The 17,643-nt window shown below is 31.2% G+C and overlaps 1 protein-coding gene across 3 annotated transcripts in view; it reads left to right on the forward strand.

Annotated features, from left to right (window-relative positions):
• The window catches only part of ATRNL1 (attractin like 1), an 806,361-nt gene that overhangs the window by 440,642 nt on the left and 348,076 nt on the right, over positions 1–17,643 (forward strand). Inside the window, exon 27 of one of the 3 annotated variants that reach the window (XM_059398663.1) lies at positions 16,445–16,602. The exons of the other annotated variants lie outside the window; for them this stretch is intronic. Within the exon in view, the coding sequence (XP_059254646.1) occupies positions 16,445–16,552 (108 nt within the window). The 3' untranslated portion in view covers positions 16,553–16,602. Of the gene's footprint in view, positions 1–16,444; positions 16,603–17,643 lie in introns of those variants that run through there. 3 annotated transcript variants of the gene reach the window in all.

Here is a 17,643-nt window from a genome sequence, read left to right on the forward strand (position 1 = left end):
ATTCAACACCTTGTATTCCTCACTACAAGTGTACTCCTTAATTCCCATTACCTATTTAACCCATCCATATTCCATTTTAGAACATTACAAATATTTGGATGTGTGCCAGCCCATAATTTCTTTGAGGAAATAGTTTGGTTTGGGGACACAAAATCGATCTGAATTTTATTTTTATTCTAGAAGGCTTCTCATAAAATCAAGTGATTCTAAACTTGATTTCAACAGATTGCTAACATTTATTTTAGTCTCATATCTGTATGCACTAAGATAATAAACCATGCATCAATTTTCTATTTTTGAAAGTTTTTCCTTTTCATTAAAAAGTGATATATTGTTCAAGTAAAATTTGAAAGTAACACAAAACAGATCATAATAACCACATCATCTTACCACAACCTAATATGTCATTAGGATCATTGTATATGTGGAAATTTATATTATTTTTAAAATCAACATCATATAATAAACATTACCAATATATCTATTTTAATGATAATTTTCACAATTATATCTAAAATTTACATGGAAACAAAATTTGTGTTGGCACTTTTAAAAATCATTCTGAGGTTATTGTTAAATGGGTAATTTTGTCCTACAAAAGAAATCTTTTGTGGGTACCTGTGTGGCACACCAGTTAAACATCTGACTCTGGGTTTCAGCTCAGGTTATGATCTCAAGGTTGGGAGACCCCCATAATGGGTTCCTTGCTCAATGTGGAGTCTGCTTAAGATTGTCTCACCCTCTCCCTCTACCCATCCCACTCATGCTCTCCCTTTCTCAAATAAACAAATCTTTAAAAAAAAAAAAAGAAATATTTTGCTCATACTTATTATTTTATCTTGCTTTGTAGTTGAGATTTAATTGATTGTCTTACCTATTCTTCATATAGTATGTGATTATTTTGTTTAAAAAATATATATACTTTCCATGTTGCTGCAAATGGCAAGATTCATTCTTCTTTAGGGCTGAGTAATATCCCATAGTAAAAATATAACATATATTCTTTATACATTTATGAATTGTTAGATCCTTAGGTTACTTCCTTTTCTTGGCTCCTGTAAATAATGCGGCAGTAAATGTAAAGGTGCATAGACCTTTTTGAGATAGTGGTTTTTGTTCCCCCTTTGGAAAAACTTCTTTTCAGGTTCTTTGCCCATTTTTTAATTGGATTGTTGGTGTTAACTTGGTTCTTTAAATATTTTAAATATTGACCCCCTTATCAGATATATCATTTGCGTATGTCTTCTCCCATTTACTCCCATTTACTCTCTTAGGTCTTACATGGATGGACCTGGAGAGTATTATGCTAAGTGAAATAAGTCAGAAAGAAAAAGACAAGTGCTGTGTGATTTCACATATACAGGGAATCTGAAACAAAACAAAATAAGTAAATCGAAATCCCAGACTCTCAAATATATTGAACAGACTGGTGGTTGCTGGAGGCGAAGGTGAGTGGGGGAGGGAATAGGTAAAGTACATGAAGAAGATTAAGAGGTACAAACTTCCAGTTATAAATAAGTCATGGAGATGAAAGCTATAGCATAAGGAATATAGTCAATAATATTATAACATTGTATGGTGAAAGATGGTGACTACCCTTAACTGTGGTTAACACTAATTAAGGTATGGAACCATTGTATATCAATTATATTTCAGTAATAATCTAAAAAAAATGTCAGCAGCCAAATATCACACATAAAATATGAAGTTCTTATAAAGTATTTATAAATAGTTCAAATCAAGGGAATTAATTGCCCTGCTTTTGCATAAAATAAAGTACATTTGACTGCTAAAATATCTATATATAGAGTATAAATAGATTAATAATAGATTAAATTATATGTATAATTTATATATAATTTGACTATATATAAATATATAGTTATAGAATAAATAAATTTATTAATAAATAAATACATTTATTTATAAAGTTATATAAATAAACTACATATGAAACTCTTATAATTAAATTATATATAATTTAATCTATTTAAATAACCCAGGAGAGATGAGTTTTCATACCTTGCTATGAAACAAACTCTATAAAACGTATAATTTAGTCAATAAGATTCCAGATATCTTTGTTTTTAATCTATTTAAATCAGCTGTAACATCATTCATATTTACTTTTACTGGTTCAGAAGGAATAAAACTGTAGTTTTACATAACTATGAATGATTTATAATTCTTTCTTGAAGAGGAAGAATCACATAGCCCATCCTTGATATCTAAAAGTAATAAATGCTTCACGATCCTAAATACTGTTATATATATATATCATATATGAATCATATATTATAAATAAAATATTACCTAATATTTCTTATCCTCCCTTAAATGTTATATATTTTATAATTGGTATATTTTTGTTATATACATTTTAAGCTACAGTTTACCTGATTTTAGGGTCTTTTTTTTCCCCCTCTGGGGAAATTTCATCTTTGCTTCAATAAACTTGCTTAAGGACTCTGAAGATTTGAGTTAGATAAAGAGTTTTGTGTAGTGTGAATCCAGATGGACCTTAATTTGCATTTTCTTACCAGGGACTCTGGAATAAGAAAGTAATTCTTCAGTAACCCTATTTCCCTGAAATCCTCCAGCTCTCCAAAGAGGTCCCCAGGCAATATATGGCTCCAAATCAAAATAGAGTTCTTAGAAGTTACATGTTATCCTTCTTGGGTCATCACCCCTTTTCAAGTCTTCAGTCTTGGGTGCTTAGTAGTTCTCTCTTTGATTTTTCTTTTTAATCTTTGTTAGTTCTTTATTGGGTTGCCTTCCTGTTGAAGTATAATCTGTAAGCAGAACAGGAAACAAATTGGAAGCTTATTTCTTGTTCACTCCTCTGTAACTACCTTCCATCTACATCTATCTACAGAAGGAAATGAATGCCACAGAAGATCCACTTGGCTCCCTTCCAGTCACAGTCCTCTGTAAAACAATGACTATTCTGATTTTTAACATAAATAATCTATGGTTATTGTGGGTGTTTGAAATATTTTTTCCCTTTCTTTCTTCATTCCTTTCATCTTTTTTCTTTTTTAATTTTAAAAGGAGCCAAATATGAGGTGCTGATATAATCTATATAATATTCATTTTTAAGTGGAAAACATCAAGTAGAAATGAAATATGTTCTTTTTCTGAATAGAAAAACCTCCATGAGATAGGTAATATTACATTTTATCTAGTCAAAATAGCTATTAAAAGCTGCTATACTATCTTTCATTTAGTATTTCATTCATTTTTTAATTTAAATTATTATTTGGCTAATATGTTAAGAAAATTGTTAAGGCAGTATTTAAGAACTCGGTTTTTATGCAAAAGAAATAAAGTTTTTTCCTTGAGCATTTATGTATTACACTCCCATTTTATTAAGTAGATAGAGCTATTTTTTCTTTAAAACTTCTTTAAAACATGATAACATGGGGCGCCTGGGTGGCTCAGTGGGTTAAAGCCTCTGCCTTCGGCTCAGGTCATGATCCCAGTGTCCTGGGATGGAGCTCCACATCAGGCTGTCTGCTGCACAGGGAGCCTGCTTCTTCTTCTCTCTCTCTCTGCCTGCCTCTCTGCCTACTTGTGATCTCCGTCTGTCAAATAGATAAATAAATAAAATCTTTAAAAAAAAAGTCTTATCTATCATGATAACATTTGATTCATTTCAGTCTTTTTAGATGTGAAAATAACAGTGTAGCCATTCAGGTTTTTATTTATGACTCAGCATTTTATGAATTGATTTATCCTTCAACTGAAATGCTACAATTTGCTCTCATTTTGAAAGGTTATAGTTAATTATGATGAAGCACTAAAGATTGATAATTAGAATTTGAAATCAAAATGTCAGTATATTTATTATGAACCTACTTGAATGGGCTGAGAATTTCACTAATATATGACAATCACCAATCATAAATACCCCAACACAATTCTAAAGATAACACTGTCTTCAAGTTATCCTTCAATTTTTTCTCTCTGTGATCTTATAAGTAGAAAAGTTATGAGTTGAATAAGTGCAACTAATAATATTTTATATATCTGTTATATTTTGGTAATATTTTATATATCTGTTGTGTTTATATCTGGAAATGAGTCACACCTGAATTGCCTCATTATTCTTATTTGATTCAGTAGGCATAGATTATCATTTAAATATATGTCCACATACTCTTTTCAACTCATGCTAAACACAAAGACATTTATAGATAAAATTAGTAACAAATGGAAAGGTAGGTCTTTATACTTTCTTCTGTCTTAGTAATTTTATGGAACATTTTATAGGAGAGAAAATAGGGTAATAAAGGAGTAGAAGCAATAGTCATGTTCAGTGATTGGGCAGATTTACTGGACTTAAGCTGAAGATGTTTTTGCAGGTTGATTTGTTTGGAATGGGGTAGAAGAACTAGGACAGTATTGGAGACCTGTGACTGTGAGATGAATTGAGAAACAAGATTGTATGTGAAAAGTTACTTTGTTAAGCTTTAAGGTAGTATGAAATTATTAGTTATTATTAGCCAATTTATTTTTAATATCAGTTGAAAATATTATTTCTAATATTTAGTATTGAAATACAGCTCAGGGATGAATCATTCTTTGTTTATAGGATCACACTATTGGTATCTTAAATTCAAATTAAATATATTGTACACCATAACTGATATATAATGTTACATTTATTTTTTATTTATTATTCAGCTGATAGCAAATATGAACAACAGCAGCAAGAATTTTTTAGAAAGAACTGATATCGTTTTCAACCTTAAATCAGTTAAATTTAGCTTATATAATGTATTTAAATTAAGCTCAATTAAATTGTATTATTAAATTGATTTTGGATTGAAATATTTGGTTAATATGTTAATATATTTATATGACATTTTTTAGGACTTATAAAATACACTGGTTTAAGTGAGAGCCTTAAGTAATTTTGGTAAAACAAGAAAAATGAGAATTCCATCTTTCTATTGCAGAAAAATTTTCCGGCCTACACAGAGGAAAAATATGGTCTTTTAAAACAATTTAATGATCTGTCCTTTAGGGTAAACAATAAAAATGTTTACTAAAGTCTAGATCATTAAATTATTTTAAAAGTAAGATCAGGGGCTCTAGGTGGCTCAGCTAGTTAAGTGTCTAACTCTTGATTTCATCTTGGGTCATGATCTCAGAATTATGGGATCAAGTCTTGCATTTGACTCCATGCTCAGTGTTAAATCTGCTTAAGATTCTTTCGCTCTGCCCCTTCCTTCCCCACTGTATGTACATTCCCTCTCTCTGTCTCTCTGAAAGAAAGAAAGGAAGGAAGGAAGGAAGGAATGAGGGAAGGAAGGAAGGAAGAAAAAGAATAAAATAAAATTTAAAAATTAAAATTAAATTAAATTTTTAAAAAAGTAATATATTTTCCTTCTATGTTTGCTGGAAAATTAAGGTAGTGAATCACGGAAGTCCTACAACACAAATATTATTCAAATGTAAATTTCAAAACTAGTTCAATAGTAATACAGCCATAGTTATAAAAACTCTTCTTTGAATGGTTTAAAAATAAAGTTATGTGATGCAATGTAATTTTTATCTTTATGCCCACCTATTTTATGACATAATTTTGGGAAAAGATATTTTACTTTTACTAAATACTTAACTATCATGTGAATTAAAATAGTAATTAAATATAAAGGTGGTTTAATTATGTTTAAATTTTATTATAAAATATTAAATAAATATTTTGAGAACATGATCTGAACTATTTTATTGGCAGCTGGACCAGCCTCAGAACTCAGAGCAGGTACGCCCAAGTCAGCTCTCAGGATATCCATTCTGCTTCACAGATTACCATGTGCTGACAGAAAACAGGGGCAAACATTGGCATATTTCATTTGTTTCCCTCTTTTTTTTTTTAGGAATAACTGTTATTCGGGCTCCTTCGCAACACCCAGAAGCAATTCTTTCATATATTCTATCCATTTTTTTCAAATTGTTTCTGGCAGAAGCATAAATCTGTTCTCTATTAATCAAAGCCAGATGTGGAATATTAATTAATTATTTTTAAAATGTTTGTATTTCCAGTTTGATTTCTAAATGATTCAAAGATATTTCTTTTATTTTAAAGTGTAAGCTTTGTGTAGAAAGAGTCTAGGTGATAAAGAATTGTAAAATTTTCAACTATTATAAAATGTGAACATTTTCACATGAGCTAATATGGATGCCATGTTAGGAGATGGCTAAGTATGCTTGACAACTATTCACCAAATACATATATTTTGTGCCATTTTTATGCAATTTCATAAGCATACATAAATTTAAAGGTTTATTTGCTATACTTACTATCTCTTTATAATGTCTTGCCTTACAGAGATTGTCTAGGTCCAGTATTGCCATCATGTTTTTTTTTTTTTTTTTTTTTTTTTAAAGATTTTATTTATTTGTCAGAGAGAGTGAGCGAGAGCAAGCACAGGCAGACAGAGTGGAAGGCAGAGTCAGACGGAGAAGCAGGCTCCCTGCGGAGCAAGGAGCCCGATATGGGACTCGATCCCAGGACGCTGGGATCATGACCTGAGCTGAAGGCAGCTGCTTAACCAACTGAGCCACCCAGGCGTCCCGCCATCATGTTTTTTATTCACCAGAAAACATTGCTCTTATCCCTGGAAATAAACAGAATTGTTGGTTTCTTTCTCCATCGATGGCAGTAATTTGGCCAATTTACGTACAAATAGTGTGCAAGCTCTTGATGATGGATTAGGCTTACCTCTACAGAGATAGACAAATAAAAGTACTACTAATAGGAACACTCTGTAACTACAGTTAGAGAAAGAGAGAATTATTTAATGATACACCTTTATGCAGAATAAAAACATTTATGCTTATCTTTACATTTCAAACAACTTTTATAGTAGAGCAGTGAATAATTAAATAAAATGTCCTTTAATATGTATTATACACACACACACAACACACACATAAATATATACAGGCACAGATATACATGGGCAAAATATCAGTGGCTTTCATTCATCAAACTATTTAAACCTTTTATATTATGGTAACTATTTCTAAATTATTTCTATCTAATTTCTGAGACTTATAACTCAGGTCTCTTAAATAAAAATTTGAATGTTAGGATTTCTACTACACTAGCAAGAATTTCACATACATAATGATTTGAACAGAAAAAAAAGGGAAGAAAGAGAAGTTAAGTGAGGATATTTTTATCTGAGTTTGTCATATACCCTGTGTTTAAGTCCAAGATCCACTCTTTGACATTGACTGTTATGGAATAAATTGAAATGTATTAGAGATGATTTTGATTGTCATATTGCAAATGTACGATGTAGTGTTCAGAAATATTTTTTGCATAGACCCTTGAATTGAGAGGCAAAAGTTCAGATAGCAGTTGTATATTTAGGCTTTCATATTTGATTCTAGGAATGTACATTCTCAGCATGGTACTCAGAATTAAATGCACAGCTGCCAAAACTGTTAATGGGAACTGCATGCTTAATTTAGTGCTACACCGAAAACATATCCCTCCTGTTCAATATATTCAATCAAAAAAATTCATTAAGAAGTGTTCTTATCTACTTTTCATTTTCAGGGTACAACAAGAGACCGTTACATCCCATTAAAAATGAATGTTTAAGTAACGAATTTCAGAAATAAAATATTGACTTTTTGAAGTGCTTTGGGGAAAATTTAATTTATGAAAAAGAAAACTCCTGGAATATGGTTGTAGCATTTCAAGGTTTTTTTTTCCTGGGCTTGCAATTATTATGCAAATATTACTGCTGTTGCAAAAGACCTTTGTCATGAATTGCTTTGTAATAGAGCAAAGCTACTAAACATTATTTTTCAAATAGATGTGTCTATGACAGCTTTAATACCTAAGACCTAAGATAAATTGCTGGTGGTAAGAGACTAAGCAAATGCACCCACCTCTTTTTTCCTAAAGTGCCAGAATTAAAGATGTTTATCCAAATATTTTAAATTAATTTATTTTTATATTTTTTTAGCTATGCCTGTGGTAGAAAATATGAAACAATGATTGTATTCAGCTTTCTTCTTTATCTGTCACTAAGACGGTGTCATAATGTTTAGAGACAGGCTCTCTTAACTGTCAGCATTTGTTACAGTTCAGTGATGCGTGACAAAGTGTGAGGGACGTTGTCTTCCCTCACTGTTAAATATATTAATGCAGTAATGATATTTCCCAGTGACTTCTTACTCAAGGTCAAAATAATGAGAATCATCTGTATTTTGCAACAAGTTGTTTATTAATCAATATATTTTCCGTCTTAGCCAATTTCCTCAAGTTTATGAGGTACTTTCTAAATATTGAGGCAAATATATGTTACAACTTAGAGAAGGGCTTGTCATTTTTAACCTTTAATTTTGTTTTAAATAATCAACTATGACTTCTCAGTTTATCTTTTAAAATAAATAAGCAGCACTCTCATTTGTTCTTTTTGTTTCTATCTATGAAAAGATAACTCGAGGCAGAATTCTATATTTCTCTACTGAAATTCTCTTCCTTTTTATGGTTTTAATAAATATAAAATTATTTTATAAAACAATAATTGCTGGGGCGCCTGGGTGGCTCAGTGGGTTAAAGCCTCTGCCTTCCGCTCAGGTCATGATCTCAGGGTCCTGGAATCAAGCCCTGCATCTGGATCTCTGCTCAGCAGGGAGCCTGCTTCCCGCCCCTTCCTCTGCCTGCCTCTCTGCCTACTTGTGATCTCTGTCTGTCAAATAAATAAATAAAATCTTTAAAAAAAATTGCTGGGTGATAGCCAAGTAGTCATCCTGTTCATTTAATAATCCTCTATTACTCATATAATGCTTTAAAGTTTGCAACTTGTCTTCACGGGCAATATTTATTTTCATCCTAATAGCAATTCTTTGTGGTAGGTATGTCAGAAAATATTACCCCCATTTTACAGATGAGGAAATTGAGTTCAGGGGTGTTAGAACCCAAAATTCACACAGATTAAACTTGAAGTTAGGCCTTTTTGACTCCAATTGTGTTATCATTCTTTCTATTCCATTCTTATTTGTTTATATTTATTGAAAATCTGAAGATTGCTTTGCTATAAATATTATAATGTGCTTTTATAGCGTAACAAAATTACTACTTCAATTAAATATTCATTGCTTCTGGATTAATCTTTCTTAATCATTACTTTCAGCGATGTCACTTTTTACTTAAAAAATTCCAGTGGCTCATTGCCAACCCTGTTCCATCTTCCTATATCTGTATAACCATTTTCAAACGAAATATTAACTCAGATAAGAGGTGTCATTGTTTGTAGATTTTCATTTACTGTAGTTGGTCTCATTTCACTGAGTAGATTACATATTGATTACAAATGTTTGCATGGGATAATTTCATTTTACCGGTTTAATAGGAACCCAGTGTATGCTATTGGTTTAATAAGAGCAGTCTTTCCAATTCCAATCTACCTAAATGTCATAAATGATCTTTAATTTTTCCCCATAGCATATTTAGACATTTTGGGGACTCAATTTGCACTGAAATTTAAACTATCCAATGGTATCTTTCAAAGCAGGCTCTGTAAATCCTTTAAGTTCTGTATTATTAGCAATTATATGTGTCAATTAACTTCTATTACTTGTAACTATCCTTCTGCAATGAAGAGCTTGAAAGAGTAAAATATTTAATTCAGATACCACTAGAAGTAGTACCCAGAGGTAATTTGAAAAACAGATCTGAACTGTGAAGTTCTATGTCAGAATTTTCATTTTAAAAACTCCCTTTCAATCATATACTAAGGATCATGAACACTATGTACTCATGTAGATACTTTTGGACAAAGTTTATTATAAATGTATATATACTGTAGTAGTGCAAATATGTGACAATGGTTTCACAGTTATTGCTAAAAGCATGCATTCAAATTTTCAGCTATTTTAATTCATTGTATGGAGAATAACTAGACTTTTAATTAAAGGTCTATGAAGTAAAAATGTCCCACGTCAGGCTCTGCTCGGCAGGGAGCCTGCTTCCTCCTCTCTCTCTGCCTGCCTGTCTGCCTACTTGTGATCTCTCTGTGTCAAATAAATAAATAAATTCTTTTAAAAAATGCATAATATATCAAAAATATATATTACAGTTACTAAATAAAATTTCCATTGTTGAAAGTTTGAAGTATTTTCCTTTTATGGGAACCTAAGTTCTTAAAAGGATATGGTTCAGCAAGAACTTGCCTGTTAAAGCTACTTACATTAGTTTTCCTCAATCTTTACTTTCAAAAGAATATGATTTGAACTTTTGATTGTCAGTAATGAGTTCCTTAATAGTTTAAAATCTCAGTAAACAAGATGCTTTAAGCTTTTAGTTAATAGTTGCTAGGAACTAAATTTGTTAATATTTGCTAGGGATTTGAATTTTTTAATTGTATGGATGACATGAGTTTACTGATGATGATGAGTTTACTGATGTGTAAGTGCAAATAAGTACTTCTGCTATTAATATAAAATACTTTACAGCTAATATATATATTTATTTTTTTCATTTTTTAGAATTCCAGTATAATTAGCATATAGCCTTATATTAGTTTCGGATATACAGTATAGTTATTCAACAGTTTTACAAATTACTCAGTGATCATCACTGGAAGTCTAAGTCCTTTCACCTCTTTTACCACCCCCCCACCTTTCCTCTGATAACCAACAATTTGTTCTCTAGATTTGAGTCTATTTTTTTTTGTCTCTTTTCTTTTTTCAGTTGTTTGGTAAAATCTTGTAGTATTTGTCTTTCTCTGACTGACTTATTTCACTTAGCATTGAATCCTCTCCATGTTGTTTTTAATGGCAAGGTTTCATTCTTTTTTATGGCTGAGTAATATTCCTATGTATGTATATGTGTGTGTGTGTGTGTGTGTGTGTGTGTATTTTTTATCCATTCAGTGGACACTTAAGCTGCTTCCATAGTTTGGCTATTGCAAATAATGTTGCAATAAACATAAGGGTGCATATATATTTTCAAATTCATATTCTTTGGACACTCAATAGTGGAATTACTAGATCATATGATAATTCTCTTAATTTTTTGAGGAACCTCCACACTGTTTTCTACAGTGGCTCCACCAGTTTGCATTCCCACCAACAGTGGGAGAGGGGTCCTTTTTTCCACAACCTTATCAACACTGGTTGTTTCTTTGTGTGTTTGTGTGTGTGTGGTATCTCGTAGTTTTGATATGCATTTCGCTGATGATGAGTGATGTTGAACATCTTTTCATGTGTCTGTTAGCCATTTGTATGTCTTGTTTGGAAAACATCTGTTCATGTCTTCTGGACATTTTTAATTAGACTATTTTTTGACTCTTGAGTTGTGTAATTTCTTTATATATTTGAGATATTCATCCTTTATTGGCTATGTCATTTGCAAATATCTTCTCCCATGAAGTAGGCTGCCTTTTAGTTTTGTTGACTGTTTATTTCACTGTGCAGAGCTTTTTATTTTGGTGTAGTCCCAATAGTTTGTTGTTATTGTTGTTTTTGCTTTTATTTCCCTTTGCCTCAGGAGCCATATCTAGAAAAAGTTGCTATAGTTGATGTCAGAGAAATTACTGCCCATGTTCTCTTCTAGGATTTTTATGGTTTCAGGTCTCACATTTATATCTTTAATCCATTTTGAATTTATTTTTGTATATGGTATAAGAAAGTAGTCCAATTTCATTCTTTTGCAAGTTGCTGTCCAGTTTTCCCAAAACCATTTGTTGAAAAAACTTTTTCTCATTGATATTCTTTCCTTCTTTGTCAAAAATTAATTGACCATATAATTGTGGGTTTATGTCTGGGTTTTTATCTGTTCTTTGATCTGTGTGTCTGTTTTTATGCTAGTACTATCCTGTTTTGATTACTGCAGGTTTGCAGTATTATTGAAATCTGGGATTGTGATATCTTCAGCTTTGTTCTTCTTTTTCAAGATTGTTTTTTCTATATGGGCTTTTTGTGATTAGATATATTTAAATGTAGAAATTAAGTTAAAGTATTATTTTAATATTATTAAAATGGAATATACATAATTTATATGTATTATGTTTTCTGAAAATTCTGAATTTTTTTTAAAAAGGCATATGATTTTAATAAGATTGCAGAGACTTCAGTCTATCAAAATTTTATAGTTTTTGCCACGAGCATCGCTGCTTCCTTAGTTTCCTTGTACCCTGTTGGTATGATGTGGAGCTCAGAGTATCTGACAAGTGGAATAACCAGAATGTGTCTTGTAAAGAGTGCTGTTTCAGATCACAGTGAAATCCAGAGAAGGAAACTCTTCTTTGACCTGCCAGGAGTTACATCTACAGGTTATCTTATCCCAGCTTCTGATTTGACATAATATAGCTATAATTGTAAATTAAGAGTATTTAATTTAGAGTTTAAAAAATGACTGATTAAATCTTTGTATTTTGAATCACTGTTTTATAATCATCATCAAAATTGTTTCAGTCCTTTAGGAACTCGTATTTTAAAAGAGAGAAGAATATTTCCTATGTTTAGAAGTATACACAGTTGTATTTCAGTATAACTGCTAAGCATGAGAATTATTGTTTTGTTTACTTTCTCCTGTCCTTTTTTTTTTTTTTTTTTTCTGGCACATTGCCTAAAAACAGGAAAATGAGCAATGTGGGGTGTGTTGGGAATAAACAAGGGAATGAATCTCAAATTTTGGCACCTTTAATACAAGACAGAAAGGAGTGGATTTGATAGTCAATCATTTGGTTACACTGAGCAGAGGTAGATAATGAAAGATCTGGGGTCTGTAGTGCCTACAGAAGTGGTTGAAGGAGAATAGATTCCCCTTAAGAACCATGGTTTCCTCTCTCTCCTTCTGGGACATGAGGACATGCATATGCTGATCTTGTGAGATGTTAGAAGTCTAATCAAGTGGACGTAAGACAATTGATAAAAGTAATAAAATTATTTACCTTTTATTATGCTGAGTTCTGTGCTAAATTCCCTCTAAAAAATCTATTTCATTTTTTTCTTCACAATTTGTGAGGTAGACAAAATCATTATCCTCACTTTGTAAATTAAGCTTGTAGAGATTATGTAACTGCCCAAGATAACACAGCTAGTAATGGAGAAACCAGAATGCAAATCTAGGGTGTCATTATTCTAGAAAATGTGCTCTTAATCACTTCTTTCTGGTGCATTCTGTGGCCTTTCCAAACGTGCAATAAAACCAAATTTGAATAGCCAGTAGAATAAATTTAATAAACAACTGAAAGCAATTGAAGTCTATGAAAATTGTTTTATATTATAGAATCTGTACAACTGCAAAAGATTTCATTTACTCTTGTTGGCTTTATTTCTATGGAAATGATGAGCCAAAGCTTCATCAGAATTTTTCATTTTCTGAGGACTCTTCAAAGTAATAGTTATAACTATTTATAATTTTTTGTAGGTAAATTAATTTTGGTTATGATTAACTTTAATAGACTTAGAATAACTTGGCTGCTCAAACACCTATGTTCAAATCTTAGTCATTTTTATTAAATTTCTCTGTGAGTTAAGGAAAATAACAGTACCTTCATCATGGAGTTGTGAACAGTAAATAAATTGTTACATGTGAAGTTTTTAGAACAGTTGTTGCCTTGTCTAAACACTTAATTTATTTCATTAGCAATTATTATAAAAGAGAATTGCATTATGCATTAACTATCATCAAAGTTATGAATTTCAAGGTTAATGCTATTTAATAAAGTTCAACTAAATATCATCCCTTTTGGTTATATTTGTAAATAGTATTCAAAATGGCAGAATGAATAGTATTTATCGTCAGATTTTGAGTTAATGAGATTATCATGAAAAGTAAATAAATATAAACATTTGCCTTTGTTTTACATTTTCAAATATATAGATGATATATTACTCAAATGTAGAATTTCAAGATATAAATCCTCTCCAAACAACATAGTAGTTTTCAAAGGACTTTTTTTTTTTATTATATACTTCATGAAACAATGAAATAATGAAAGAAGAGTTTAATAAGGTGGAACTGATTGGATTGGACATTTGTATACCTCTGTGGGTATTGTTTAATTGTCCATGAGATTGAGTTGTTAAATAAGCAGATTAATATGAGTAACACATAAAGAAAGAAAATAATAAGAACATTGGAAAAATAATTTTATTTCTAATTATAGGTAGCACTTTTGGGCATGTAAAATATGTACATTTCATTGGGAGAAATTTTTACTTATCAGGATTAGTTTTTATTTCATATATTATTTGTTAGGTATTATCAAAGTAAAGTATTTACAGTTAAACAGTAGACATATTAGAAAGTACATTGATAGGTGACAACTGTTAGGATTATATAGTTCAATAGATTTAGCTTACATCTTAGTAAGTTAAGTACACTCATGAAGGATTTTAGTCTACTGTCTTTTAAGTTTTTCTCATTATCCTAATGTAATTATTTTTGTAATGGGGCAAGAAGTATCATATTTATAATGTCTTTTTATGGATTTAAAAAATATAATTTAAATAGTTAAATAGTGTGAAGTGTTTAGTTAAATACCATCAGTTATCATCTCATGCATATAGACATAGAGTTTTTGGTTAATATTAGCTTGATTAATATTATTTGAATCATATTTTATAATTTATAATTAAGATATTTTATAATTTATCTAAAAATTAGAGCCCATAGTATAGGGACTTCTATTGACAGGAGAGGTTAATCAGATTAACCTTTCCACTGGATTTTTAAATACTTGATATAATTTATACAATTTCCTAATAGCATCAATGAACCCAGTTGAAGAATAGATAATAATGACAAGGCCAAAAAATTAGGGTAAAGGAGAATTGAGAAGTAAGAGGAGAACTGCAGAAGTTTTGCTTTGCTGGCCTTTCTCTATAAATGGAAACTTGACATTTAGTTTGTTGACCTCAGAGTATAGGGAGAACAAGGAAAAGCCCTAGCAGCACTGGGAATCTGGTAGAAAATGCTTACCATACTAAAGTGGAAGTTCAAAGAGAGCACATTCAGGGTGTGAATTGAAAGTCAATCTGCAACACTCCCATTTTGTAGCCACAAGGTGTGCCTTAAATAACTGCAAGATCCAAAAATATCTTGAATCTTGAGTTTAGTTAAAAGTAGCAACTGGCAGAAGAAGGAAATCTCTGAAGGAGTACAGGTCATTCAACTCCAAAGAATTTCCCAGCATATTTTTTTGAAGACAAATAAACAGTATACAACCAAAAATTACCAAACACATAGGTAATAAAGTAGCATGAGCAAGGACAACAAGAAATGATACATTAGTAGAACAGACTGGAAGATTTTATTTATTTATTTCTCTATCTATCTATTTATTTATTTTTTTAGTTTTTAGTTTTTAATTAAATTCTAGTTAGTTAATATGTAGTGTAATATTGGTATCAGAAATAGAAATTAGTGATTCATCATTTATGTATAACACCCATTGCTCATTAGGACAAATGCCCTCCTTAATGTCCATCACCCATTTCCCTTCTGTCAACCCTGCTTGTTCTCTATAATTAAGAGTCTTTTATGGTTTGATTCCCTCTCTATTTTCTCCCCTTCCCCTATGTTCATCTGCTATTTCTTTAATTCCACATATGAGTGAAATCATAAGATGTTTATCTTTTTTTGATTTGTTTCACAGCATAATACATTGTAGCTCCATTTTGATGGCTGAGTAATATTATATTGTGTGTGTATACATCTACATACATACATACATAGATAGATACACACATACATATATATATGACATTTTTCCAAAGACATACTGGCCAACAGACACATAATAGGTATATATACCCCACATCTTCTTTATCCATTCATCAGTTGATGGACATTTGTGCTCTTTCCATAATTGGCTCTTGTAGATAATGCTGCTATAAACATCAGGGGCATGTGTCCCTTCAAATCAGTATTTTTATATCCTTTGAGTACATACTAAGAGTGCAATTGCTGAGTCATAAGGTAGTTCTATTTTTAACTCTTTGAGGAAACTTCATATTGTCTTCTGGAGTGACTGTACCAGTCTGCATTCCCACCAACAGTGTAAGAAGGTTCCCCTTTCTCTGCATCCTCACCAACATCTGTTATTTCCTGTGTTGTTAATTTTAGCCATTCTGACAGGTGTGAGGTAATATCTTATAGTTTTGATTTGTATTTCCCTGATGAAGACTGATGTTGAATATCTTCTTATGTGTCTGTTAGCCAGTATGTCTTTGGAAAAAATGTCTATACATATCTTCTGCTCATTTCTTAACTGTATTATTTGTTTTAGTGGTGTTGAATTTGATAAGTTCTTTATAGATTTTTGATACAAACCCTTTATCAGGTATGTCAATTGTGAATATCTTCTCCCATTCCATAGTTTGCCTTTTAGTTTTGTTGATTTGTTTCCTTGGCTGTGCAGAAGCTTTTTTTTTTAAGATTTTGCATTTATTTATTTGACAGAGAGAACACAAGCAGGGGGAGAGGCAGGCAGAAGGAGAGGGAGAAGCCGGCTCCCCACTGAGCAGAGAGCCTGACATGGGTCTTGATCCCAGGACCTTGAGATCCTGACCTGAGCTGAAGCTAGATGCCCAACCCACTGAGCAACCCAGATGCAATTATCTTGCTGAAGTCCCAGGTTCATTTTTGCTTTTGTTCCCCTTGCCTCTGAAGAGTTATGTAGTAAGAAGTTGCGTCAGCTTATGTTAAAGAGTTTATGGCCGGTGTTGTTCTCTAAGATTTTGATGGTCTCACATTTTGTACCTTGTCTTCATTTTAGAAAGATTTTTTCACTGGATATAGAGTTTTAATTTTAAATTAATGTATTTTTCAGTTTTATAAGTTCTATTTGGTTATATCTCAAATCTGCTATGTTACTTTTTATAATTCTCAGTTATTTCTAGATTTTTTCAAACTCCTTTTTATTACTTTCAATATCGTAAGTGTGGGTATCTTGTAGTATGTATGTAGTATGTAGGGTAAGTTGGGGTAGAGATTACTAACTTTCTGCAATCTCAGTTTTAAATATTCATTTTAAATTGCCCTGGAAAAGGCAGAATGGAAGCTTGGGATGGTTATTCTAAGCTCACGTCTTTGTCTGAAGACTTTGGGTGTGAGCCAGGTTGTTATACTCTAAAGGGTCGAGGCAGCAATTGAAAATAGTTGTTTTTCTCAGCACAGGATAAATAGAAATGACAGAAATTCAGTAAGATCATAGGCTTCATAAGATGGGTCTATGTGATATTTTAGTTTTAGTGGACATTGCATTTAATGAAAAAAAGATTAATATATTTGAAAAAGTACATTTTTGTTCTTCAAGCCAAATGCCTTCTGTAGCCCCTTATACTGATGACTTGGAATCAGTGGGTAAGTGCATGCTTTATACAGTTGTGTAGCTAGAAATTGTGTGGATGAATTTGAAAATAGGAGAACTATCAGTGCAAATTTTCAAGCTGATAGAACCTTGGAATTGCCTGAATCTTTTTTTTGGCAATTTAAAAAATATATAATAAATCACAAAAAAGCTTATAAGCATTCATAGTCCCACCACCCCAAATGAAAATGAAGCATATTTATTTGTAGTTTTGTTCCCTTTTTTAAATGAAGAGAAATCACTATTATTAAAAAATATGCATGTTTATTGAAAATAAAGTGTAAGAATG

The sequence above is a fragment of the Mustela nigripes genome, chromosome 4, assembly GCF_022355385.1.
Source record: "Mustela nigripes isolate SB6536 chromosome 4, MUSNIG.SB6536, whole genome shotgun sequence".
NCBI classification, from domain to species: domain Eukaryota; kingdom Metazoa; phylum Chordata; class Mammalia; order Carnivora; family Mustelidae; genus Mustela; species Mustela nigripes.